Genomic DNA, 25,945 nt, shown 5'->3' with positions numbered 1-25,945 from the left:
ATGCCTGAGGCTGCCACAGGCCCACTAATCACCGCGCAGATGCGTCGGCGGCACGTGCCCGTCTGTTTATCGGGGCACGCTCGTTATTCGCGGCCGAAGCCCCGGCAGGTGCCGGCCGGTGCGGGCCTCCGCCGGCCAGCTGGCGCCCCCTGACGGCCGCCGCGAGGGTCCGCCACCCCATGATTCCACGGCGACCAGGGGGCACGGCACGGGGGAGCCGCGGCCAATTTAGATGAACGGGCGCGCTGGGCCGCGTGAAATGAGACGGCTTTGTATCGGACTGTGTGTTTTGATGGGCCTCCCGCTGCGCTCTAAGCGGGCCCCTTCCGTGCCGGCACGCGCACCTCCCCGGGCGGGGCGGCCGGGGGCGGGCCGCCTCCCACCTGTCCGGCGCGCCGCCGCCCGCCCGCCGTCAGCTGCCACGCGCCGCGCGCACCGGCGGCGGGGGCGCGGCCGCCGGGGCACGCGACTGTCAAACTCGGCGGCGCCGGCCGGCGCAGGGCGGGCGCCGGAGAAAGCTGCGCCGACCGGCACCATCGACCGGCGGATGCGTCGCCGAGAAAGCCGAGACCCGATCACTGGTCGAGGGGCCGATAATTGCTGGAGACGAGCCGCCGCCAAGCGGTGCCGTCCGGTGCTGCCGGCACGGAAGGGCACTCGGGCGGCGCGTCCGGCGGCGGAGACCACGCGACCGCCGCCAGCCGGCCTCCGGCGACGTGCCACCCGCCGTCACAGCGGCACCGTCACGTGGCGGCCCGCCGAACCAGCCAGCACCGGCAGCGCCGCTGCGCGCGGTCCCGGTCCCCTTCCCGTGAGGGGATGCTGGTGGTGCTGGTGGCGTGGAGCACCGCTGCAGGCTGCGGCGTGACCAGCGCAGGACGAGCGATGCTCAAACGGCTCATATGCCCTCACACAAACACGAGGACTGCAATGCATGGAAATCCATGCAGGAACTATAGCTGCGTACAAGCTCAAATTCAGCATACCAACCAGTATCTGTCGACTGACGTGAGCAAGGTCTTCTAAATCACCGTAGTATGTGTTTTTCACGCCAACAGCAGCACAAAAAAACTACCCACTGTAAAAAGTGACCTCTCGAAAGCAACCAGATAACCATGGTTTAATGATGTCGAACATCTGCTGTCTGATAACTATGTCGACTAACTGAATGCAGGTGGTCCTAGTCCTCCCCAGTCCTGGACACCATTCCGTTGGAGGCCAGCGGGTGGCCCTGAACGCCGCCGATCAGCCGGCGGAAGAGGCTCATTACAATACGGACGCTCGTCATTTGTACCACACATCCACCGTGATGATCCGAACGGAACACAAAACGCTGCCGTGCTGACGGCGGCGGGCGGCTGTTGATGGCGTTGCCGACGGCGAGGTCGCCACGCATCAGCCCCGGGACCCCCGCCGACCCAGCGGCCCGCACCCGTCTCTCTGCCAGAGAGAGGTATCGGGCGCTTCTGTTCCGGTGAACCAATAATTGGGCCGGCGCCAAATGACTATGGAAATGTTCACGGCGATGGACCAGAACAATTTTTTGTCCCATGATCCGTCTCACGGCAGGCCGGAATAATTATTTTGGCAATATGGCTAAACTGACAGCAAATGTTAGACAACTGTCACTTACACCGAAAGTCTGGCAACTGCCATCTAAACACCAGTCAATGCGACCAAGGTGCCAGTCAGCCCAAACAAATGGAGCCCCTCCACGCTGGGCCTGAAGCCGCGCTCAGGCCGGCCGGCGGACTCCGTACCGGGCAGGGGGAGCCATCTGACGTCTGTCGGCCAGAAGCCAGCGGCTCCGCACATCGGCCGCCACGCCGCTGACCTAGTATGAGCGCGGCCAGCCTCAGCGCCCGGTGACACGAGCGCATCAGGAGGCGACGCCCCAACCGGAGCCGATAGGCCGCCGAAACGGGTCAGCGGCAGCGGCGGCGGCGGCAAAAAACGGCCATGCCGCTGACCACCAAGGAGCTGCCGTCGGCGGCGCCGCCGCACCGAGCGGCCGCGTCGCCGGGCCGACTGACGGGCGGGCCAGGTGGGCGCGAGATGGCCCGTCTGTCCTGTCGCCCGACACCTGCGGCGGACAGGTGGGCGCCCGGCCACGTCAGCTGCCCTGCACTGGTCCACTTGCGCGCCTCAGCGGCTATCACGGACACCGCTTGTGTGTCGGGAGGCGTTTGTTGAGGACGAGGCCAGCCGTGAGACGGAACGACGGCGGTGAGTGGCGGGAAGATTTCAAAGCCTTCATCCGTGATGGTGAGGAAAGTGAGCACAAACATCCTGTGCTGAGTAACAATGAGTCCTGACATAACTACGATGAGTCCTGACATTGAAGAGCGATAATGAGAAACATTGAAGGGCGTTCTTAACACGGAATTTCGACGACTATGGACATATTTTACCAATTCGAGACCCCCTAGTCATCCAGAGCAATCCTAGATTACATGACAGTTACCGGCAATGGGCGCTGCAACTGCCCGGCATCTGGCAACCGTGTCACGCAAATCTTATATAATCCGAGAGCAAACATAAGCCCATGCTCTCGTCATGATCCTCTCCATTGCACAAAGTACATTTCAGTCGTCACAAATATCCATTTTGCACCGCGACTTATCGTCTTGTTTGCCCGTATGAGCCGTCACCCGGGTTCGAGTTAATGAACTCTGAACGTCCACTCTCACGCACATGAAGCCAGGTCTTAGCGCCGCGTTAAGTCCGTAATGCGCGCGAATAACCGTGCAACTGAATGAGATGTCCGACTCGAAGAGACTACAAGCCGGTCGGCGTCCAATTACCATAATAACGACCTCAATCCGCCGGTGCTGCCGGCACCGCCCACAGCGCATTCCACGGCACGTCGCGACTTGCGCTGACGCTGCACCGCACCCAGGCGCCTTCCTCCCCGCACTCAGGCCCTTCCTCCCCGCAACCAGGTGCCCTCCTCTCCGCACCCAGGCCCTCACTCTCCCCACCCAGACCTCTCCTCCGTCCCAAAGCCCCTTCCTCCCCACACACAGGCGCCTTCCTCTCCTCGCAACCAGGCCCCCTTCATCCATTCCTTCCCCGTACCCAGGCCCCATTCCCCCTCGCGTTCAGGCCCTTTCCTCCTCCGTACCCAGCCCCTTCCTCCCATTCAGGCAGTGCAGAGGCCGCGTCGCCCCCACAGGGCTCCAGCCGGTCCGCCGGGTCGGAGCGCGCGGCCGCGGGGAGGGGGCGCCGGCGTGCGGCAGCTCGCTAGAATGGGCCGGCAAGCGGGCCGGTGTCAACAGGCGATATCGATCAGCCAATTGCCGAGTCCGGTATGATGAGTCACTGCAGCCGTCGGCAGACAGTGACTTCAGACTGGAGCGTCGATAACGGGCCGGTCATCGCCAGCGCGCCACCTCAAAAGCGCTCGGCTCGAGTCCTCCACGCCGAGCCGCTCGGGACCCGGTTCCATGAGGAAATGTCACGGCTCTTAACTGCGTCAATCAATGCGGCGATGACGCGGCAGAGGCGGCGCGGCGGGCCGGACCGGTTTAATTGGACTGAATCTGGTACGGTGACCGTGCCGGCGCCGGCACCCCACCCTCGATCGAGGGTCGGCCGTAGCCACGGCTGCGCGCGGCTGTGCGGCCGTCGGGACGCCCAGGCGCGGCGCGCTGAACCACTCCGCTGACCGGGGCATGAATCAGGCGACGCGGCACGACGGTGCGTTGACGTGCGACTTTCCGTGAACCTCGGGAAACGGATTAGCCCGTGAAGCTCGCGACGCAGGCGACCCGGACCTGCTTGAGTCACTAAGACCTCGCTGCCGTGACCAGCGCCCGACGTCATCACACGCCAACTGTGATGCCTCCGCCTGAGACGGTAGCTCTCAGCTCCGACACCCGCGTTTCACCACAGTCTGATCAGGGCGGTGACTTCCAGCTGAGCCCTGTGAGAAGTTAGATGTCGTCACTTCCGTTGCTTTTTCCCAGTGCTGGTGACAACTATCATGGTCCAGGCTTCGCGTCGGTTTATCGTGCCCCCCCCCCCCCTGCCCGACGCTATCTCACGTATCACAGGTGGCCGTGACTTCTGGTGCTTATTACGAGGCCTCAGACCACCATGGCCCGCCGTGATCCCCCGCGCAGGACAGCCGCCACTTACCGTGAAGCGCGAGGAGCCGGACTCGGGGCCGGCGCGCTGCCCCAGCACGGGCGTCCCCGGAGCCGAGCCGCGTCCGGCCAGGCCCACCGCCTTCTCGTACGACGAGTCTGAAACAGACGGACGGCGTGAGCGGCGGAGGAGGCGGCGACTAGCGGCGGAAGAGGCGGCGACGGGCCCAGGTCCTGGCCGCATATCGGACGCCACAATTGGCGGTGCACCGGCGGCGGCGCCGTCGACACTGACGGCGCGACGGCTCGGCGGTGTCGGTTACGGGCGGCTCGCCGGCGCCGCCGCCGCCGCCGCCGCAGACGGGAGCCGGCGACTGCCGCCGCCCGACCGAGCTGTCATCTGGCGCACCGCGTCTGAGCGCGAGGCCGCCGCCGCTGCCGAACCCGGACACGGACCGGACACGGACCGGACACGGACCTGACGGAAAACTGGTCCTGCCGCCCGCCGGCGCGCAGGACCAGGACCAGACCACACATCTCGTGACCCGCGCCAGGCTCCACTGCAAGCTCAGCGCTCTCGCGTCGGGTGGGGAGGGGGGGCTGGAGCCGCGCCAGCTCCGCGCGCCAATCGGCCGCTCGATACATGATCGGCCGATCGGCGGCGATAAAACGCGCGCTTTTGGGTCAAACGTCGCCGATGAGTCGATAGGCCATGCATGTTTAGCGTGGCGACGACGGATTGTGACGGATGGCCGCGCCGACAGACGGCCGGCATGTCCAGCGCGGAGAGAGCGAGCGCTTTTGTTGCGACAGCCGAGAGCGCCGACCGCGGTCTCGGCCCGGCCAATGTTTGGTGAGCGGCGCGCGGGGGGAGGAGACATCAGGCGCGGGTCAGGCGGGTCAGCAGCGTGTAATGACTGCAATTACACCAACCGCGCATGGTCGGCGCTTGCCGGCCGAGGTCGTAATCAAATCAGGCCCGCCCGCCGAGCGCTCCCTGCGGGAGGTCCGCGCCGTAGGGGAGAGGGAGGGCGAGGGATTTGCGGAATGCGCGGGCTAGGTCACGGTCAGCGATCTGATGCGATGGATATATATATATATATATATATATATATATATATATATATATATATATATATATATATATATATAGCTAGTGACCGAGTGATATGCCTGCGCCTGCTTTCCGTTCAGTTTTCCACTGCTTCGGGTGAACGTTACAGGGCGTTACCGGCGTTGCAGATATGTCTTCGTGACTGTGCTATCAGGGTGTTTGGTGTTTGGTGATGTTGATCGTTACGACACTTTCGCTTAACGCCGCTGGAAGTGTCTGGGCACGAACATACCGGCGAAACGCTTTGGCGACTACACGGCACACGGTGACACAACGCCAAACACCACAAAAAGCCCGTTTAGATTAACATTTGTTACGTGACCCCCAACCGAATAAAAACGCGTCTCCAAACAAGGCGACATACTGCAAAACGGAGGCATTCCTCCGTTCACCAGACTGCTGTTGCGCGATCGTTATCATTCAAGTGGCTTCCACAACGCTCCGAACAGTAAGAGTTGAGGGCCGGAGCGGAGCCCCGCCGTGTCGACAGATCGGTGCTCTCGATCGCTGCTGGGCGCCGGAGCACACATCTGCCGGGCAGGGCCGCCTGTCCACCCAGACCAGCAAGACCGGGCGCCAGGCAGAGTCCCATCCGCCGGCGAAAACAGCCCGTCTTCTGCGCAGCACAGCCAGTCGCCCGCGGGGCAGCACCACCCATATTCAGCACGAGGTGCGCCCCCCCCCCCCCCACTCCCCCAGACGGGTACGGGCCCGCCGGCCCGTGGGCGCGCGCGGGCGGAACAGCGCGGCCCCTAGACGGGTCCGACGCGGCTGACATCGATCCCGTCAGATTGGTGGACAATAGGAGCAGAACTGGATTACCGGAGGAATCGGAGGGTCGCCCGGTCCCCGCGCGGGACCACCCCAACGCGGACCAGCCCCGTCTGTGGCATACCAGACGCCGGCGACCGAGACGCTGCCGTGCGCGACGTCTGCGGTCACGGACTGCACTAGCTGGCGGTGGTCGGACTGGACCATATAACCAGGTAAACCGCGTTGCGAACCGTGGGACATTCCTGATGGGAGTTGCGGGCAGGAAAACGCACCAGCTTGCATGTATTGTAAACTGCTACGAGAATGCGACTGGACATGCACAGTTGGCGCAGGTTATGGCGGCAGCCGGTGGTGCATCCAAGGGAAGCTTTTGGAACCATGCCTCCGATTTCGGGAGCGGCGTAAGTTCCCTGGAGCCGATGGTCCCACTACTATTTGGCAGTCTAAAACCTTTGTTGGGCTTCTAAAACATCACAACACAGGTTCCAAGGGGATCCTGAAAAACGGGTTCCAGACATATAAATAAGATGCTTTCCAAATATAAAAACGGTCCCCTTTTGCGACGAAGAGGACTCATTTCAATAGCAATGCGATGGCGATGACCCTATGCCCCGATCTGACCCATTTCTGGTCGAAATCCTGGCTTCTCCACCGGTGTTGCCACGCGTAGCTGTCCATCAGCATTACCAAAATTTCGCAGCGAAACCACTTCTGCAAACCCGAGGCCGGGGCCGCGGCCCGGCCGACACTTGCACGCCACACCTGCAGCGGCGGCCGGCCGGCTGCTGATCCCCGAGCCGGGACATGACGCACGACAGGGGACGCGGCGCGACCGCAACCGGACGACGGCCGGCTCCCAGCTCCGGCAGCTGGGCGCCCTCGGCGCACGGGCGGGGGCGGACGTACCTGGCCGGCGCCGCAGCGGGTGCGACCGCTTGCTGCCCGGCTCGGGCGTCGGCGGGGAGACGAACCGAATGCGCATCCTGCGGTTGCGCCGGCTGGCGCGGCCGGCACCGCTCTGGCCGGAGCGGCGGCGCTGCCGCCCGACGCCGGCTGTGTCCGCCCCGGCTGTATCAGGCTCGGCCCCGGGTGTTGGTCCCCGTCGCGATCGATATGTGATCGTGGCTGGGCGCGGCGCTCCCCGCCGGCAGACGGCGCGACGCTGATTGTCACTCGGCGCGCCCCGACAGGGAGGTGCTCGCACGCCGCCGGGCCCCGTGCACTGCTCCGCGCCGCACGGCCCCGCACCGTCGCCTTCTGACCGCGACACGTTCGACACCAGCGCCGTCAGGCGGGCACGGCCAGGACAGCACCGAGCGCGTCACTCATCCGCGGCAGCCGCTCACTGTCCGCGCTGGCACTCGCGGCTCTGCGGCACGACTGGCGGCGGCGGCGGGTGGCACCGGCGCGCGGCGGCGGAGGCGGTGCTGCCGGCCCCGCCGACCCCAGCCTGGCGACTGGCGGCCGGCGGCGGCGAGCCGGGCGTGCGAGTCGCCGGCGCCTGCGACACGCGGCGCCGTCAGAGAAAGTGCAGCGCCGTCGCCGCCGCCTACTCCGCCGCCAATTCAGCGCAGCCTAGCGACGCTCCGCCCGCGAGGTCTTCATCTGCGCGGGAGCCCGTCGGCACGGGCTAACCCATCGGAGGCTGGACATGCCTCGTCATGGTTATTCCCACCGCACAGATGAACTGCGCCGTCCTGTATCTGATCACCGCGGAAGAGCTGCGGTCCGGTACCCGGCTTATCACCACCACCAGAGGGCGGTGGTATCACACCTAGCACTTCGTCACTAGGGATAAAACGTCACCAGGTCATAGGGAGTAAATGTGCTGCCCAACACCGGAGCACCGGAGCGCGGAGGCTGACGGTGCTCGGCCGCTGGATTAGACCGGCCTGCTCAGCGTCTCCCTGGCCGAGCGACAGCAACCCTTCAAGTCGCCCACCGACCGCGGGCGGGGTCATGCGCACGGCGCGCTCCGCCGCCCAGATAAGCACCCGCGCCTGCACCTGAGCGGCGCATAAATTGATGGCGGCGATAGCATCGGATGCGGCTGCCGCAGCGCGCTGCCGATGTCCCCGATACGCCGCCGCTGAGGTACGGTACGATCCCGGCGCGGGCACGGGCGCAGGCGCGTCGACACGCGGCATTCGACGGCGCGATGACCTGGGCCTCCCCCGCGACCCCCTCCCCCTAACGCCCGGCCGTACTCGGTGGCGCGCGGCGCCGCCGGCGGCCACCGGAGCCGTGACGGTTGCGGCATTGGCCGCCTCGTGATCCCGCGCGGCTCCTCTCGGCTTTAGGGACGGCGCATGCCGCCCACGGCCGTCCTGACGGCGCTGCGACATGCTACGGTAGCCTCGAGCGCCGAGTGCCACCCAGCAACCATACACTCACGGGCTATCGCACTCGCCCCGCAGGAGAATGTCGGAAGTAATCAGTGCCTGTCCATCTGACAGCCGGACGAAAAACTTAATGGATTCATCGACCGTTTATCGAAATACTGACAAAAAGCGCGTAAACAGAACAGGACTAGCCCGGATAAAAACGGCCGGTCCGTCAAACGCCACTGACCGGCCGGTCGGGCGGCGGGACCAGACGAGCCAGACCGGTAAAGGAGAGCAGCAGTCGGCTGCTCCCATCTGATCACGGCGCCCTTTCACAACCGGCCGGCGGCGCCTGTGCGAGCACAGACCGTCTACGGAGCCGGCTGGCACCAGCGCCCAGGCCCGGCCCGCGCGGCATCGGCATCTCCCCCGACGCCCCTGCCCCGCGGACGAGCGGCCTTGCACGGCGGCGCGGTCCGCTAGCGGAACACGACGTGGGAATGTCGGGCGCTCGAGCCGCGGCGGCGGCGGTCGACGAAGGCCGCCGGGTGGCCGGCATAGCGGGGCTGCAGCGAGCCGAGCCGCGCTGAGCGCGGCCCGGCCGACCAGAGAACACGACGGCCGGACGCCACAGCGCAGCGGAAAACAGCGCAGCGGAAGACAGCGCCGTCGAGCAGCGAGCCAGGTGACGGGTGGCGGGGCCGGCAACCATGCAGCGGAGCAGAACACAAGAACACGGCGCAGACAGCAGTGCAGCCGAGCGGAAGTGAGGAACAACGACGGGAAGCAGATGGCAGTAGAAATGACCGACACGTTCGCAGCAGAGCCGCAGAACAGACGGCAGAAACGTCGGCAGAGGCGCACAACGGAATAGAGGGCAGCAGAGAGTCTATCACTGATGTCAACAGAGCCCTCACTTAACAACCAGATGTCTTACAGCAATACACTTGTCTCTGCACTAAGCATTCAAGCATGGCGCACTCTTTAGACACACGTCCAACGGGATCATAAAGCACGCATCTCTTAAGCCATTTTGTGTCATCTCTAGCTCGGCCGAGAAAGGCCAAGTCACAGCGTTAACTCGCTGTTAACGGTGCGTTAACGGCGAGTCATCTCTGAAATAAACAAATGGGGCAACAAACGAGACCATGTCATTTTCACGAGATAAGCTGGATCGTTAGATCTGATGCAACCCACTCAAAAGGCAATGCGGCAATCAGACAACTCTGCAATTCTCAGTAGGCTTAATATTATGTCCTTTCTCATGTCGCTGTTAAACTGGTACATTCATTACAGGTCTAGCCAACGGCACGTATATTTACGGGTAAATCAACTGCGTGACGAACAAGACGGTCACCTGTCATCAGACTACCACTTGATATTTCAACAGTCGTCTGATGTTGCCACAGGGTGGTCGCCAGGAGTCCGATGCCAACATGAGGCTCTGGTGGAACCCAAAGACGGGGGCTGACATCAACTGAAGCTTCAGACCGCCGGATCGACAGCCACCTCAGGACCGCCCGCGCTCGCCCAGGTCTTCTAACCATCAGCACTTCCGACAAACGCCAGGGAGGAGGCGGCGGTCGTGTCTGAGGCCCAAGCAATCGTGTCTGAGGCCCGGCGACCATGTCTGGGGCCCCGGCGGTCGTGCCTGAGGCCCCAGCAGTCGTGCCTGAGGCCCCGGCGGTCGTGTCTGAGGCCCTGGCGATCCATCTGAGGCTCCCGCGGTGGTCGGCGGGGTGGCGGGGTGGCGGGGTGGCGCTCTCCCGGCGGTCGACTGCGGGGTGGCGGCCTCGCCGGCGGCCGACGTCAGACCGTCACTCCGCCGAGATGGAGATCGGCTGACGAGTGGTGCCGCCCGGACAGGCTCCGGCTAATGAGCCTGTTGGCCCGGCCCTGTCGGCAGCCGGCGCCGGCAGACCGGGGCCGGCGGCCGGCGGCCCATACCAAGCTTTTAGAAAAAGCAGCTTCCCATTGCCTTGAAATTGTATCGCTTGCCCCTCCCGTCCGCGATCGCCATCAGCTGTCGGACGTCCGACAGCAGCGGTTGCGAATCTGCCCAGACGGGAACGGCGTCCGGGCGCGGCTAGACCGGACGGTGCCGGTGGGAGGGACAGGGAGGGTCGACAGAGCGCCGGTGCCGGAGCGGCGCGGCCTGAGCGGTCACCAGCCCGCCAGCTCGACCGTGACCGTCAGCCGACACCGCCGGATCATGACCCGCGCCGACCCCGGCCCCGCCCGCCCTGGAGTGGCACGCCGGCCGCGGCAACGGCGCAACGGGACTGCACGGCGCCGAACTCGACCCCGTCACCGGCTGGCGTCACGTCACGGACACGAGCCCGTCACGGCGCCGGCGTCACCTTCCCGCCCGCCACAGACGGACACGGCCCTCCGCCGACGGTCGGCACACGCGCTGACCTGCGGAGGCCGGCCCACGCGGCCGCGGCGGCTGGACAGCCGACGGCGCGGCCTCGATAGCGCCTCACGACGGGTTCACTGCGGCCAGAGCTCGCCGGACAGATCAGCCGATCGGCCTCACCGCGATCGCACCCGAAAGCAATTTACGTTTTCGCAACTTCGACGAAAATCCCGGCTCCTAAGCGGGCCGAGCATGATTTATAAAAAACAGGTTTCATTCCTAAAGGGGAATTTACATGGGCATTTTAACTCGCTTTATAATCCATGTCCACGCCGCATCAATCCCAGCTAGCTTTCGTTTCCAAGAGGCCCATCAATTACATGCCGGACCAACCTGCCCAGCTAAGGGGTTCATCGATCAAAGTCTACAGTGCGACAAGACAGCTGACCATGTACTCTAAAAAATCCTACAAAAATGAGTGTTGTAATACCTGAGCGTGTTTTGAGCAGCCCAACCATAAAAACCTAGTCACAATAGCTTCCATCCCTCAGCATGTTATTTTTGACGTCACGCTATGCCTAATATGGGACTCTTTGCCAAATCGGCAGCCAACAATGGAGGCCTTAAGAATCTAACCTCAAACTAGCGCATTGACCTCCCTTCGCCTCGCAATGGTTTGCAACGATACCGCTATGGCATACACAACGGTTCCTCTTTCCTGACGCAGATACAGAGGCCTTGGTTCCCCGCGTTCTACGCCTCATCCCGCTCTCGCCCGCGGGCACGAAACCCTCAGCCTGATTGGCCTCCGACCGTGACCCAGCTCGTCCCGCGAACCAATCAAATCCGAGCGCGGCCCCAAACGCCAGAGGGCAAGTGAGGTCGTCCGGGGTATGACCGCGGGCCTGCAGTGGCACCCAGCCAGACAGAGCGATACCACAGGACCGCCGCCCGTTACGGCTACGGTGAGCCCCGCTGCTGGCGGCGACGTGGACCGCGACGAGTTCAGCGACGTCTGGCGAAACTCTGTACATTTTGCATGCTGGCTGACTGTGACTGCATCCGCCAGCTGGTCGCCAAATCTCAAATGATAGTGACTGCATCCGCCAACTGGTCGCCCTTGTTATTTCAAATGACTGTGACTGCATCCGCCAACTGGTGGTACATGTTATTTCAAATGAATGTGACTGCATCCGCCAACTGGTCGCCTATGTTGTTCCAGAGCACCGACATCTCGCTTGACCAGTTACCGATCTTTGCGGTTCGACTCCCCATAACCATGCGTCCGTCTGCCGCGGCTCTGCTCGTGCTGTGCGTGGCCGCCTGCTGCGCCATGCCCCAAAGCCGCCACCGCTCCCGCAGCTGCACCTACTGGTGCAAGACGCCCACCAACCGGTTCTACTGCTGCGATGACACGCCCATCACACATCGGCCGCCGGTTGATCGTGAGTGGGCGTTCTGTGCGGGCCTCGTGTCCTGGTGCGTCATGCAGCTGGTGGTCATCTGTGTTTTAGATGCCGGTGTTTTAGATGCCAAATTATCATAAAAATGTAGTGCCGGTCCCGTGCCGGCCCCGTGCCGCAGGCTTGGATGCACGAGTCCAGGACTGATGTGGCCAAGTTCGGCTCTTGCCGGTACCGGCTTCTAACACTTTGCACACCAGCATCTCCTGGCAGCGGAGGAGTGGCGGCATGTTCTGTCTGGGTACTGCTCAAATACCGCCGGGGCTGGTTCGGTGTCTGCTGTCGTACCGTGGGCCAAGATCCTGCATCTCGAAACCTGCACGTTAGACACTGCCGACTGTAGTCGGCGCGTCCGCGCTGCTAGCGCCTGTTCGTGCCACTCACAGCCGCCCCTGTCGCCAGAGGGCCACCAGGGCACGTGCCCGCCGGTGCGGCCGTTCTGCCCGCGCCGCTCTCTTCAGTCCGTCGGGCCGCGCCCCTGCCGCAGCGACTTCCAGTGCGGCCGCGCCGACAAGTGCTGCTACGACGTCTGCCTCAAGCAGCGCGTCTGCAAGCCGGCCCAGTTCTTCTGATTCTCGGCGGCGGGCGAGGTATCTGTCCCGTCACTGGCGGGCGGGTGCTGGCTGATTGCACGGCGCTGGCTCTGATGAGCGGGTGCTGACTGATTGCACGGCGCCGACTCAGACAGGCGGGTGCTGACCAATCGCACGGCGCTGGCTCTGATGAGCGGGTGTTGACCGTACGGCGCTGGCTCTGACGGGCGTGTGCTGACTGATTGCACGGCGCTGGCTCTGTTGAGCGGGTGCTGACTGATTGTACCTCGATGGCTCTGAAGGGCGGGTGCTGACTGATTGCACGGCGCTGACTCGGGTATCCAATACGCGGCGAGCTTGTTGCGGCTGGTGCTCCCTTTTGATGACGCCTTGGATTGACTGCGACAGAGTATTACTCTGTAGCTAAATCTTATGTTGGTTTTACTACCCATAACAGTTTTTAAATAAAAAGACTGCTGTTTTACGGTGCTTTTTTACCGACCGATGCCCATAACGATACAGATACAGGCTAAATTGCTGCAATCATTCAGGAATGTACTATGTGATGCATCGCAAGCGCGCGGCACCGGTAATTTGTCTCGAACTGTCCCTACACCATGCAATGTCGTGTCATGGAAGCAGCTGCTGCACGTGGATTTGTCTCAATAAATACTCATCAGAACAGTGCAAATGTGGTTTGGATTTACCAAGAGTTTAGGACAATCCCGGAGTTCGAGAGGATTTAGACATCACTTGGATGCCACTAAAAGTGCAAACTAATCTGGACGTAGGCATTGTTTTGCGCTAAGAACTTCGCAAGTAAGTGGCTGCAGAAGAAGACTCTGTAGCCGTCTAGCAGCTGCCCCTGTTTCGGCCCGATGCCGCACCGCGGCGCTAGTGTCCACACCTGGCTCGTTCCCTGCTGTCGGCGCGGCCGCTCGATCACAATCTGTATGGGGCTGCCGCGGATGTCTGGGACCCGTGCCGCTGCGGGTCTTGTGCGACAAACATTGTTCATTCCCATTTTGGAACTGGGGAATGGCGTCGCAGGTCCAAAAGAAGTGCCCTCTGGCAAGAACTAGGCGGCGAATGCCGGGCGCTTCAAAACGCTGCAGTCGGTTAGACGGATCGAGCATAACTATACATATCACTGGAATACATGCTCGGGACGCCAGAGGACGCATACGCACCGTTCGTGACGCAGGCGCACAGCACGCCCAGCGCCATGGCGTGTCTGCGCCGCTCCGCCGCAGTCGCCGCTGCCGTCCACCACGCTGCACGCTTCGGCCGGCTCCCGGCGTTCACACCCGGACCATCACCTCGGGCACAATCGGCCGACTGAGCGGCGCCGGCTGGCCGGGCGGGGCGCCACCGGAACAGCCGGCCGCGTGCCGTCGGTACATCGCACTGCCGGCCGGCGGGGGGCGTGCACGCCGTCACGTCCGGCCCGCACCCCGTTATCGATCCGTCACGGCGAGATAGCCGCGGCCGTGGCCAGCGCCCGTCACCGTGCCTAGAACGGGTGTGACTGGGCCCGCGGCGACCTACGCCCGTGCCGCTCGCCCTCCTGTGCGATAGCCCGGTCACACAGTCTGGGCGCCCCAGCCTTCTGTTGGCAGGGATGACATTCCAGCGGGTCATCTGCGATTCCGGAAACTGAAACTTGTACGGCTGATGAAACCAGCCGGACGGCAGTGTGGCAGCGATCAGTCTTTCTCCAATCAAAGTTTCTCATTCCGGCAGCCGCTACAATTTAGTATAACCTCCCACTCCCTCCATGATCGTCGCGTGTTCCGCGTTGCGAACCACCGACGTTCCCACAAACTGCGCTAGGTGGAATCCGTCCATGACAGCTGGTGGTCTGTTCGATTCAAGTCCCGAGTATGAGAGTCCAGTGAAACCAGCGCAATGTGCTTTATACCACGGTTCACCAAGTCTCAATGGCACCCTGGGTTCAGGTTGTCCTAATTTGATAGCATCGCTCACGATATTATTTTCACCCGGCTTGTCGCTGCTTTCTCCCGAGCCATACAATAACAGCGGAGGTAAATATGGTAGAGATCATCAGCGATCGCACGGGTGCCGATCATATCACGTTTCCTCACGCGAGGGCCAATCAAACCTCTCGATTTTGTCAGTATCGTGGCAATGAATTAGAGGCCTCCCCGGACGCTTCCCTGCTGGCGGCCGACTGGGCATCTACTAGTACATCCAACGCCGCCTAGATGTCGCAGGCATCGTGCCCGTGCCATTCGCGGAACTTCAGCATGTCAGGATTGTGATTAGCATCCACGTGACGCACACACGGGCGCTTCGAGGATCTAAACGAGATACATCTGGCTGACGGATGCGACCGCAGGTAGGCGACCAGAGCCGAGTGCACACAAGGCCCCGTCTGCGAGACGGGACTGGGCCGCCAGAAGCGACCCACGCCGCAAGATGCGCCCTTCGTGATGAAATGCACGGGACGTCCCACTACCGATGACGAGCCCCTGACCGCCCCTCTGTGAGCTGACAGGATATGCGTGGCCCCTACTGCGGGGCGGCGGGGTGTTGGGTCGTGGCAAACCGACGGCGGAGCGGGGTGGCGGGGCCGTGGCAAACCGACGGCGGAGCGGGGTGTCGGGGCCGGGGCAGAGCGGCGGCGGGGCGGGGTGTCGGCGCCGGGGCAGAGCGGCGGCGGGGCGGGGTGTTGGGCCGTGGCAAACCGACGGCGGAGCGGGGTGTCGGGGCCGGGGCAGAGCGGCGGCGGGGCAAGGTGCCGGGGCCGGGGCAAACCGACGGCGGAGCGGGGTGTCGGGGCCGGGGCAGAGCAGCGGTGGGGCGGGGTGTTGGGCCGTGGCAAACCGACGGCGGAGCGGGGTGTCGGGGCCGGGGCAGAGCGGCGGCGGGGCAGGGTGTCACGTCGCGGCGCGCCTCACGAGCAGCCTCCGCGCGGCCCTGGCCCGGCGTCCGACACCATTCTCACCATCCGGCTGATCTAACAGGGTTAACTGCCGACAACACGCCTCCGCCCGGCCGGCGGCATCAGGCCGCAGCCCGGCCGCGTCAGGGTCGGACACGTGTCCGAGTCGGCCGACACGCGCGCGCGCGGCACCTCCAGGTCATCGCGGGCAAGGGCGGGCCCCGCTTCCCAGGGTCGACCCTGGCCGCGCGGAGCCGGCGACACCGGAGCCGACCGCGACCCCTGACCCGCCGGCAGCGCGCCCCTCGTCCCGGTCACATCGCCGGGGCGGGGCGCGCGCGCCGCGCGTGATCCCGATTAAATCGCGCGGCGCGTTTCACGGGCGGTGTACATGTCTACGACGTGCAGGGGGCGGTGCCCCGGTCGTTGTGAGCGACCACGGCCGGCGGCGACCGGCATCCCACGCACGCTGCACGCCGACCAGCTCGTTAAGCAAGATATCTATCGCCGTGGCGGCGCGCGGAGCCGCGCTTTCCGAGCTTATTTAAATCTATTCTGACCCAGTTCTCGCCTCAAGAGGATCTAATTGGGCGGCGGCGCAGCCAGGTCGGAGCCGCGGCGCGCTCGGCCGGGATTACCCTAATGGCGTACGGCCTGGTTAGCCGCGTGATCTGTCAATCGCTGCTGCCGAGGTGTTTACTCCAGCCGCAACAACAGGTCGGAGACGGCGGCCAGGGCGGCTCCGGATCGGACGCGGCGGTCGGGTGGAAAGCGGCGTCGGAGCCGGGAGAAGGGCCGCCGAGACGCCAGCCGGCCGCCGCGACCGCCACATATGGCGATGAAATCGCCGGTCAGACTGACCACGGTTAAATGAGCCGTGGCTCGACCGACGCGCTAGAAACGGAGCACTAAACGGCTCGTGAAGTTGAGGAGGCGTGCTCATGGGAGCCGTTGTCGCAGTTCGGGGGCGAATTCACCACCGGCTACGCATCTCACGACAGACCATCCACCTCTCCACCCACACCCAGCCGTAACGACGCCCTCGGAGATGGGCCACCAATCGGTCTCCCTCAGGCATCACGTCCGACTCGTCTCTTCGGGGCGAACCATCCACGCCCTGCCCCGGGGCGTCGCACCCAGTGGTGGCGCGTGGCGGCTCACGGACGGCCACAGGTTTCCGGACCCGTGCCCACCAAGGCCGGCCTGGCAGTTCTCAAGTCACACACCCTCACTAATTGAGCTCAGGACCAATAACCTCGCGGTAATAACGCAGGACCAGAGGCACACTCCGAATCTAATCACGGTCCGCCTGGCGTAGCCCTCCCCCCCCCTCCCCCCTCCCCCTGTGGCGCCGAGCCGTATCGGGACGTCTGCTAAGACTTCTCTCCCATACACACGGGGAACAAAAAAGACACGCATCCGCCGTGTCCCCCATTCTCTGTTCTTCTCGTTGGCATTGCGCCAGACATCACGACGGCTTAATATAAACACCGCTCGAAGAAAAAGGCTTCCCGCAACTGCGTAATAAATACCCTGCGCACACTGAGAACAGAAACACCGCGGACTGTCTGCACAGCTGGTCGACCCCTTGCGCGTCACGCACAACAGATGCGCGCACGCTGATGGACTGGTGCTGCTACGATTACGGCCCGGGAACGGCGGTGGCGCCACGCCGGCGGACCAGACCACGTGGCGCGTGCGTCAGGTCGGCCGGTCGCGGGCGGCCCGCGGCACGTGGCGGACGGCGTGACCTCGTAACTGGACCGGAGCCGAGCTCGCCTGGACGCGCCGGCGCCGTCCAGCCGCGCTGGACGCGCCGGCGCCGTCCGGCCGCGGCCAGGCGAGTGACACCGCGAGTGGGGAGGGCACGCGCGGCGTCAGCGGGTATAAAATGTATTGTCGGAGGACCGTACTTGGCCGAAACCAGTTTGGATTCCCGTTCTGCGCTTGTTAATAGTGCTGAAGTGAATTTCGGCCACAAGACGTAAGGTTGCAGCCTTTGAAACCAAAATTCGGTAAAAATTGCCAGATTATTGAATCGATGAGTGCTCCGGGGAATTTTAGGTCGGTGTTTTCCAATAGTTATTTAGCTGGCATTTCTGCATCAATTTTCAAGACTACACAATACTATAGGCGCTGTGCACTGCTCCCTGCGGCTCTCTGCCGCGAACTGTCCGATCCGTGCCTGACACCAGCCCGGGTCTGTGCCGCGGACAGACCCCACGCCCTTCCGGCGCCCGCCCGACCGTCGCTGTTTCCGTCCGTGTTTCCGTCCGCACCTGCCGCCGAGGGGGGAGGCGGAGTCGCAGCTCGCCCTGCCCGGCCCTCGCTGTTGCCGTCCGTGTTTCCGTCCGCACCTGCCGCCGAGGGGGGAGGCGGAGGCGCAGCTCGCCCTGCCCGGCCCCGCCCGCTCCGGCGGCGGACCGATACCATGAGCCGTGCACGCACTAAGAGCCCGATCTGCATAAGACAAGAGGAGGGAACGGCACGTCAAATGGCCGTAAAACGGCTAACGGCGCGCCGGCGCCGTAGGCCAGCAACGCTGCCCGATCATTGGAAAGGGAAAGCCGTTCAGCCAGGCAATGCCGGTAATGTGAAGGGAGTTCTCGCCCGGTACCGCGGTGCACTGGCAACGAAGTATTCATCACAAAGACTAAGGGGGGCGGGTGTCGTAGCTGCCCAATTGGGGAGATTCAGCGTAGTTTTATGTGCATACAATGACACAGGAGCAAGTTGTTAGTCGGTTGTTAGCGCTTTAAATGAGACTTTCTTTAAACAATGCTGTGCTCCAATTTCGTTTCGCTTTTTCTACATGCGCCTGGAGGGCAGCAGGGAAGCGTAGCAATGTTTCGCATTGAGCGTAACGAGCGGCGGTGTTGTCAGACATCGGCAGCAGGAGTATCGGGTGAACAATGACGTCAGAAACAAAGCACCCAGGACCACCGACGCCTTGACAGACCAAATGTATCACATGCGAGCAAAACAGGCGCTGAAACAGAACACGACGCCCGTAACGAAAAACCGTAAGTGCCGACTGGAGCTGATCACATCGCTATAACTGCCAATTTAAACAGCCAAAATAGGCCAGAACCTGTTTCACCAACCTCTTCCAGTCATCGCTCACATCCATCCATCACAAGCCCCTGTGAGTGGTGGCGGGCGGGCACGTTTTGCAGCCCATTGTAACAACAATGGCTCGCTGTTCCATCGCGATCGCTGCACGCATCAATCTTAAGTCACGCACCCCTCCACCCCCACTGAGCCATAATGAGCGGCGATTGAAATGCGATAGAGCGCATTATATCAACATTGTTGCAGCGTGCAAAGGGTCCGCCGCGCCAAGCCCGGCTTTCCAAGCGCCATTGTTTATTGTGACAGATTTCCCGTGGCGCCCGCCAGCTCGCGCCCACAACCACGCCGTGATCGGATGACATTCGAGTTCTCCGCCGCGTCACGCCGACAAATTGAAGGGCATTGGGTGCTCCATGTATGGAAGACCACGCTCCATGACGGGTGGCGTGAGGCGCGACGGGGGAAACCGATCTGCGCGGCATGCTGACGAGAGAGTCCGACCTGCGCGACATGCTGACGAGAGAGTCCGACCTGCCCGACATGCTGACGAAAGGGTCCGACCTGCGCGGCATGCTGGCGAGAGAGACTGACCTGCGCGACACGCTAACGAGAGTGGGAGGAGCAGGACCGGCCGGTCAGGACAGATCGGCGCGGTGGCCAAACAGGCGGCTCTAGTTTTCAACCCATCCATATCAAACGCTTCCGCAAATGGCGTTAACAGCATGATATTACCCTTTAACTAGTGTGATGTCACCACAGTAAAAACAACAATGGGAAGTGACACCGCTACGAGGAAAAATCGCTCTTAAGCTGTCGGCAGGGAAGAGCTCTCAAGGTGCACCGCAGGGCTTCCTGAAAGACATCAGAGCAAATTGAGCCGATGGCGACGAGAAAATTACAATTAATCAGGATCAATGGAGCTGAATCAGCCTGATACCACTGAATTCCTCCACGCTTTGAAAGACCAGAACACTGAGACGAGAAACTCTACCCAGCTGCACCCTTCCGTAAACAGTCATGTGAGCTGGCAACTTCTTGGAGAGCTACGCGAACCATTCATCACCGAGAAAACTGGGCATCACCCTGTCACTGGGCGGAGTCCCCGCCTCAGCATCACTACCTAAAGCGGCTGCATCCCTCGCTCTGTGCAGCACGGGATGAAGGCCCGTCCTGCCCAGGTCAGTGAAACCGGGTGTGTCCGACGCCGGTTCAGGCGGGCCCCGCGGTCCGCGCCCCTACACCATTGTAGCAGCACCGCAGTCCCGGGGGACTCATTCTCCGCCGAGCCCAGCCACGGCGAGGCCGGCCGGCCGACAGCCGGAGCCCGGTGATGAACGACCGCGGCCGGCCCGGCGCGGCGCGGAGCGGCGGCTCTTCCTCCCAGCGACCTCCGGCCGACGCCGCAGCTCCGGGAACGGCGCGGCTGACTCAGCCGGCGCAGAGGAGACGCCGCCCGGCCGGGGCGGCATGGACGCCCCGGCCAGGCGCACGCAGCCTGGCCACGTCACCCGACCGTGGGCACCGCCGCCGCGCGGCTCGCCTGCCGTACATGGCCGACGCCGAGACGGAGGCCCGACCGCCTCGCCGCTGGCAGACGGCGCCGGTGGCGGCGCGCGCGTCGGCCCCGGCCGCAGCGGCGGCGGCCCTTCTCACGCCGCCGGCACCAAGGCCGGCGCCGACGCCGTCGATTTATTCGCCGGCTGTGGGAGGCAGGACGGCAGCGAGGCGCCCGATTATTCGCGACGCGCGCCGCCACCGCCGGTCAAGGTTGCGGCGCGGCTGCCCCGCACCATCAGCGCGCGGCCGCCGGCGGGGTCGGACGGGTCGCGGCGCGCGGCGCGGTCACTGGATGAGGCCCGATTCAATTACCATTGTCGTGCGAGCGCAGGATCGTTGGTCGTTCGTTTCAGGGTGACTGCGCGTCGTTACGAGCAGTTTACGCGCCGCCGGCCGCCAGCGGTCGGGCCGAGTTTCACGGGCCGCGCGCCCGCACTGGCTCCGATACGGCCGCTCACGTAACGCACGCGCAAAAAGCGGCCTGGCCCGATACACAAATAGCTACAGCGCCCCACTAAAAGGCCAGGCCCTAACGACGGCACGACAGAGGAGGCCGACGTTTTTGTGACGGCTGGCGGGACCGGACGCCGGTCGAGCCGCGGTGGGACGTCCTCACGGCGAGCCTGTCCCCTGTCACAGCCTGGCCCCTGTGTCGTGCGGGAGGAGCTGACGACCGGAACGGGTCACCTGCTCATGAGTCTGCACGCCGGGGATTTCCATCCACGTAGGGTTTGGGTGGTTTGGTGACTTCCATCAAGCTTGTGATGACAAGCACGAGGGCGGTGAAATGTGAGCGGATTGGCGATAACACGTATTAATTTTTTGTTTTGTAGTTCACGGCACATGCTAAGTGGAACCACTCGATTTTGTGTGCTAATGCATGACGCGCGGACTAACTCCGTGATATATATATATATATATATATATATATATATATATATATATATATATATATATATATATATATATCCACGTATTCCGCACGGTTTGCACGAATGGCTTGCAAATGAGACCACAAGTTCAACAGTGCTTGCTGCGCGCATCATAATTCCACGATTACTGGGATTGCTCAACTCTGGATGGCGTTTCATTTGACAGTGAAAGAGGAGCAGCCGACTCGTGTCGTATAACCACGCGGGTGGACACACCGAGCCAAACTGCACTCCGACCTTTGTACCGCGGTCGGACCATACAACGCTCACAGTTAAGGATATGAACCCAGTGTCTTCGCATTTCGAGGTCATTCTTTTCATCCCCTCGACTAGGCGGTCACATATTGCACCAAGCTAAAAAACATAGGCTTTAGCATTCCCAAACATCCATATTGGACTATGATATATCTTCCAGATGTAGCGACTGCTCAGCCCCGATGGGCGTAACGAAACTTTCAGTGCACTGAACGGGCCTTGGGTCGTTCAATGGACGAATAGTGTAAGACTTAAACCGGCCATAATGTTCAGTTGCCACTCGCACCTAAGGTACAACATACGCCCGTAAGTTACAGCGAAACGCACACTGGATGCAACAAGCCCAGCATGCCAACAGCGGCATGCAGTGACGGTACGCAGTGACGGCAGTGACGGTACGCAGTGACGGCAGGCTTGCCACCGGAACCAGGCATCGGCTGCGTGGCCCGCCAAACCCGAGGGACGGACGCTGCACGGCGTACCACGGCGCTGCGCTGCTGACGCCGCTGGCGTGCCGTGCGGCCGCGTCAGCCGACTTGACACCACCGGCAGCCGGAGACCAGAGAGACGGACCTCACGCGCCAGCGGACGCCACAGCCCGACTCTGCCACTGCGACATGGCGGCGGGCTGGCTTGACATACCTGAGGGCGGCGCGGCGGGGAACGGCGCGTCGCTGCCGTGCCGCTGGCCCATGCCGGCCGGCAGCGTGGCGCACCGGTCGCGACTCTTGGCCCGGCCCATCAGCCGGGCGTACAGCTGGCGACCGCGGCTCCGACCCAGCGTCGTCGGCTGCGGCTCCTCCTCGTCGACCTCGGCCCGCGCGCCACCGCACGGCCGCTCCTCCCGCGCGTCCGGTGGCGCTGGCGGTGGTGGCGGCGGCGGATCCTCGTCAAAGTAGCCCCGCTGCAGAGCGCGCACCATGGCCGGGCTGCCGCCTCCTGCTCCTGCTCCGGCTCCGACGCGTTCGGCCGCGCGCGCCGGGCTGAAGCCTTGCCGAGACGCGTGCGGCGACTTCAGCAGGCTGAGGCACTTGGTGAACGACTTCGGCAGCGAGCGCGAGTAGCCGCCCAGGCTCTCGATGTAGTCCTGCATCCGGCGGCGCTCCACGCTCCTGTCGCGAGCGCACGCGGCACGCGGCACGTCGTGCACGTGCATGGCGACGGCACGTGCAGGACACGTGCAGTTCAATCCACTCTTGTTCGGCGCCGGTGAGGCCGACGACACGGCTCTTCCTCGGGCGGCGTCACGCCGGCGGCTCGCGACGACACTCGTAACGCTGTGCGGACGGACGGGTGGATGATGCGCCGGGGTCGGGGTCTGTGCCGGGCACGGCCCGTCCCGCGGGGCTTGTAAACCGGCGACTGGCGGGGCCGCGCCGCCCGGCGTTACCGGGAACTCGGCGGTGACGCGGCGCGGAGCGCGGGGGCGGGGGCGGTGTGTCGCTGGCGCCGCCGGGGTCACGCCGGGGTCACTCCGGGGTCACGTGGAGGCGGAACGAGAGCGGACGACGCCAGGCAAGGCGACACACGGCGGGTGGCGCGCAAATCACGCGCGCAAACAGGGGCGGAGCGCGCCGCCTGTCCTCGCCAAGGATAACTGTCGGTAATGGGCGTCAGGGCGACGCTGGGCCCGTCGCGGCGCGGGCGAGCCCGTAATAGCGCTCAGCCAAGGCGAGAGCGCCCGCCCCGGCCGTAAACACCGGTGACGACGGCGACGGGGGTGGCGGGCCGATCACCGCTCGGCACCCACAGCACGGGCCGCCCGCAGCCGCCGCCGCCCGCAGCCGACACCGACGGCTCCCGGGTCGCCCCGCCGGCCAGAACCGTGAATGTTACGGACCCGAGCAAGCCGGTCACGAGCGTATCACCAACAATGGGACGCCGTGAGGGCCCTGAGCTCGGCTCTGCGCGCCGCTAAAGGTGCAAGATGTTTTAATCACGACGAGATAAGTTTCGGTGGCTGGAAAACGGCTGTCGCTATCACCAGAGAATTGTTTTGAGACCGGCGGCTGTTGGCGGAGCGAACGCTAGAGCAGGTATTTGGATGGCCAACTGCCAACTCGAGATGAATGCCACGCACGAGATGGCAGATAATGCGTTTAACACATTACAGAAAATGCCGCATGGTCGGCGTGTCCCAACCAGCCTGCAATTCTACCGCACTGATCCAACCTACGGACCATTTGAATCGTAAACCAGCAGCGCATGGCTTAGCAACTGAATCGCAACAACACATGCCCAAAAGGAGACGATGTGGGGCTGATGGTCTCCACAGACCCGATGCTTCGCTTCGTCCGGCACCGGCACAGCCCCGACCTCCCGCTCACCGCTCGCGCACTCTCACATCCTCACTGTGCAGGCCCCGCGCGCCACTGACGGCGCGACGGCGGCGCGCCGCCTGCAGCCGGCCGCCAGGCGGCAGCAGCGGCGCCCGCTATATGTGTCAGCGGCTCCGCACGCATCTTCGCCCACGGGCCAGCCGACAGGACGCCTCCACGCGGACAGGGTGGTGTCGCGCCGGCCCGGCGGGCGGTGGACCACACGGGAGGAAGGCCGCGCCAGTCCGTGACAAGTACCGACGACACACGGACCGGTGACACACGGACCGGCGACACACGAACTGATGTCACACGGACCAGTGTCATACGGATCGGTGTCACATGAATCGGTGACACACGGACCGGCGACACACGGACACTAGCGACACACGGACCGGTGTCACACGGACCGGCGACACACGGACCGGCGTCACACGAACTGGCGACACACGGACCAGTGTCACACGGACCGGTGACACGCGGACCGGCGACACGCGGACCGATGACACCGACTCTGGAGAGTAGTGCGACGTCACTGGACATAGGGCCGTGTTCCGCATGCAGATGCCGCCCCATCAACTCCAGGGCTCGAGCCTATCAGCGTAAGCCATCCTGCGCCGACACATTTGAAAATGCTGGCGCCGGTACCCGCGCCGAGGCCGGGGGTGCCGGTCCGCCGGGTCCGGCCTGAGCGGCCACAGAGCCGTCCCGCCGAGGTAGCACGACAGCTGTGACGTCTGCACTGCCTGCTCGATGGGTGCATGCTGACCGACGGAAGCCGAGACACGGAGCCGCCGCGCCCGCCCGCCGCCTACGCCGTTCGTTAGATGGGCATGGGACCTCGGACATGACGCCGTTGCTCAGCGCGGTACAGTGACCTGTCCAAGAGTGCCAATATCGGATGTTTTTCGCGGCCGTCCGCCGTGGCACAGACCGGGTCAAAGGTCAGAGCGGCTTGTCTGGGACATCCAATCAATGGGCGTGTTCGACACGCTACGAATAACGTCACATGACAATCAGCTGCAAGCTCAAGACTATTTTAGGAGTGCTAGCGACTGCCTGCGTCCATGTAATTGCCCATAGGCATGTGGCACGTTCACGTGGAAGCCGAGTAGGCTCCCACGTGAGCTATTTCGCCGCCTGTGCGAGTCTGTGATCGAGCCTCGACACGACTAATGTCAATCACCCGCTGACGGTCGGCGCGCTCAGTATTTTTCGAGGCGAGTCGTCAGCGGGAACTGCGCCACAATTCCAGGAGCAGAAACAGGCAGACCGTCATCGTTCCAGTCATCCAGCGCAGAGTGCATCATGACTGGGTACCGCTCATGACGCGAACGGCGCCGCTCTCAACGCCCTCATGGACTTCACGGACCCTGGACCCGATACTCGGAACTTGGGACCCAGGACACAGGACTCAGGATCCACGACTCAGGACCCGGGACCCGGAACTCGGGACCCTGGGACTCAGGACTCAGGCCTCGGGACCCGCGACCGGTAGGTTTGGACCATCAAACGACGGGCACGGTCCCCTCACCCGCCGCCGCCGCCGCCGCCGCCGTCAGACGGCGCAGCGAGCCAGCCGCCGGCCGATTCGCCCACAATTTATAGTCTCACGACACGGCCGTCCCGCGCGGCCATCCCGCACCGCAGGCCCGGCCCACGACGCCGTTACCGGCACCGAGGCGGCGGTTACTGTCGGCATAAACAATCTGCGCGATTGTTTGAGGCGTGTTTAACGACTCTGTCCGGACGCCGACGCCGGCCGCGGCGGCCCAGCGCGGCCGGCTGTGCTTCTCCCGGTGCGAAAACGAGCGACCGCCGCGCCCAAGCGGGTTGAACCCGCGACCTGCGGATGACCTGCGCGGCTCGATCGATAGGAGGGAGGGCAGCCGCCTCCCAGCGCTCGCGGGCACCGTCGCGGCCGCAGCGACCCAAACCGCCGCCGCAGTCGCTCACCGGGCTGATCACATAGGCTGATCGCGCCGACCTCTGGCCGCCTGTCTGAGGCTGAGCGTCACTGCGTGCGTCACTGCGTGACGGCGGTTCGCGATGCGGCGGCGGTCACACAGTCCGGCCGACAGCGCCCGACAGATGCCGCAGGCCGGCGGCTCTCAACACGCGTCAACACCGGCGTTTTGCCGCGTCAGCTCGCCTCGGCGGCCGAGACGTGCGCGCCGCACCGCTGCGGGCCCGCAGACACGTCACGACAGGCGCGTCACGACAGGCGCGTCACGCAATCAGCCGCCGAGAT

General features: G+C 63.7%; 2 protein-coding genes across 2 annotated transcripts in view; one reads left to right on the top strand and one right to left on the bottom strand.

Annotated features, from left to right (window-relative positions):
* The window catches only part of LOC119102819 (ras GTPase-activating protein raskol), a gene marked incomplete in the record, with an annotated part of 83,920 nt that overhangs the window by 20,471 nt on the left and 37,504 nt on the right, over positions 1-25,945 (bottom strand). Inside the window, 1 exon segment of the mRNA XM_037226270.1 lies at positions 4,141-4,247. Within this exon segment, the coding sequence (XP_037082165.1) occupies positions 4,141-4,247 (107 nt within the window).
* LOC119102235 (uncharacterized) lies at positions 11,578-13,363 on the top strand. Its single transcript, XM_037225598.1, has 3 exons — positions 11,578-11,624; positions 11,882-12,104; positions 12,525-13,363. Exons 2-3 carry the CDS (start codon positions 11,939-11,941, stop codon positions 12,692-12,694), a joined length of 336 nt encoding a protein of 111 aa, XP_037081493.1. The 5' UTR covers positions 11,578-11,624; positions 11,882-11,938; the 3' UTR covers positions 12,695-13,363.

The sequence above is a fragment of the Pollicipes pollicipes genome, unplaced genomic scaffold (assembly GCF_011947565.3).
Source record: "Pollicipes pollicipes isolate AB1234 unplaced genomic scaffold, Ppol_2.1 Scaffold_5724;HRSCAF=6776_pilon_pilon_pilon, whole genome shotgun sequence".
NCBI classification, from domain to species: domain Eukaryota; kingdom Metazoa; phylum Arthropoda; class Thecostraca; order Pollicipedomorpha; family Pollicipedidae; genus Pollicipes; species Pollicipes pollicipes.
This window is presented reverse-complemented; position numbering and strand designations above follow the sequence as displayed.

Excerpts from the sequence above, each read along its gene's own strand:
- LOC119102235 (XM_037225598.1), top strand. The coding sequence starts at position 11,939 with ATGCGTCCGTCTGCCGCGGCTCTGCTCGTGCTGTGCGTGGCCGCCTGC. Across the intron at positions 12,105-12,524 it reads ACATCGGCCGCCGGTTGATC|AGGGCCACCAGGGCACGTGC; the intron begins GTGAGTGGGCGT and ends CCCTGTCGCCAG.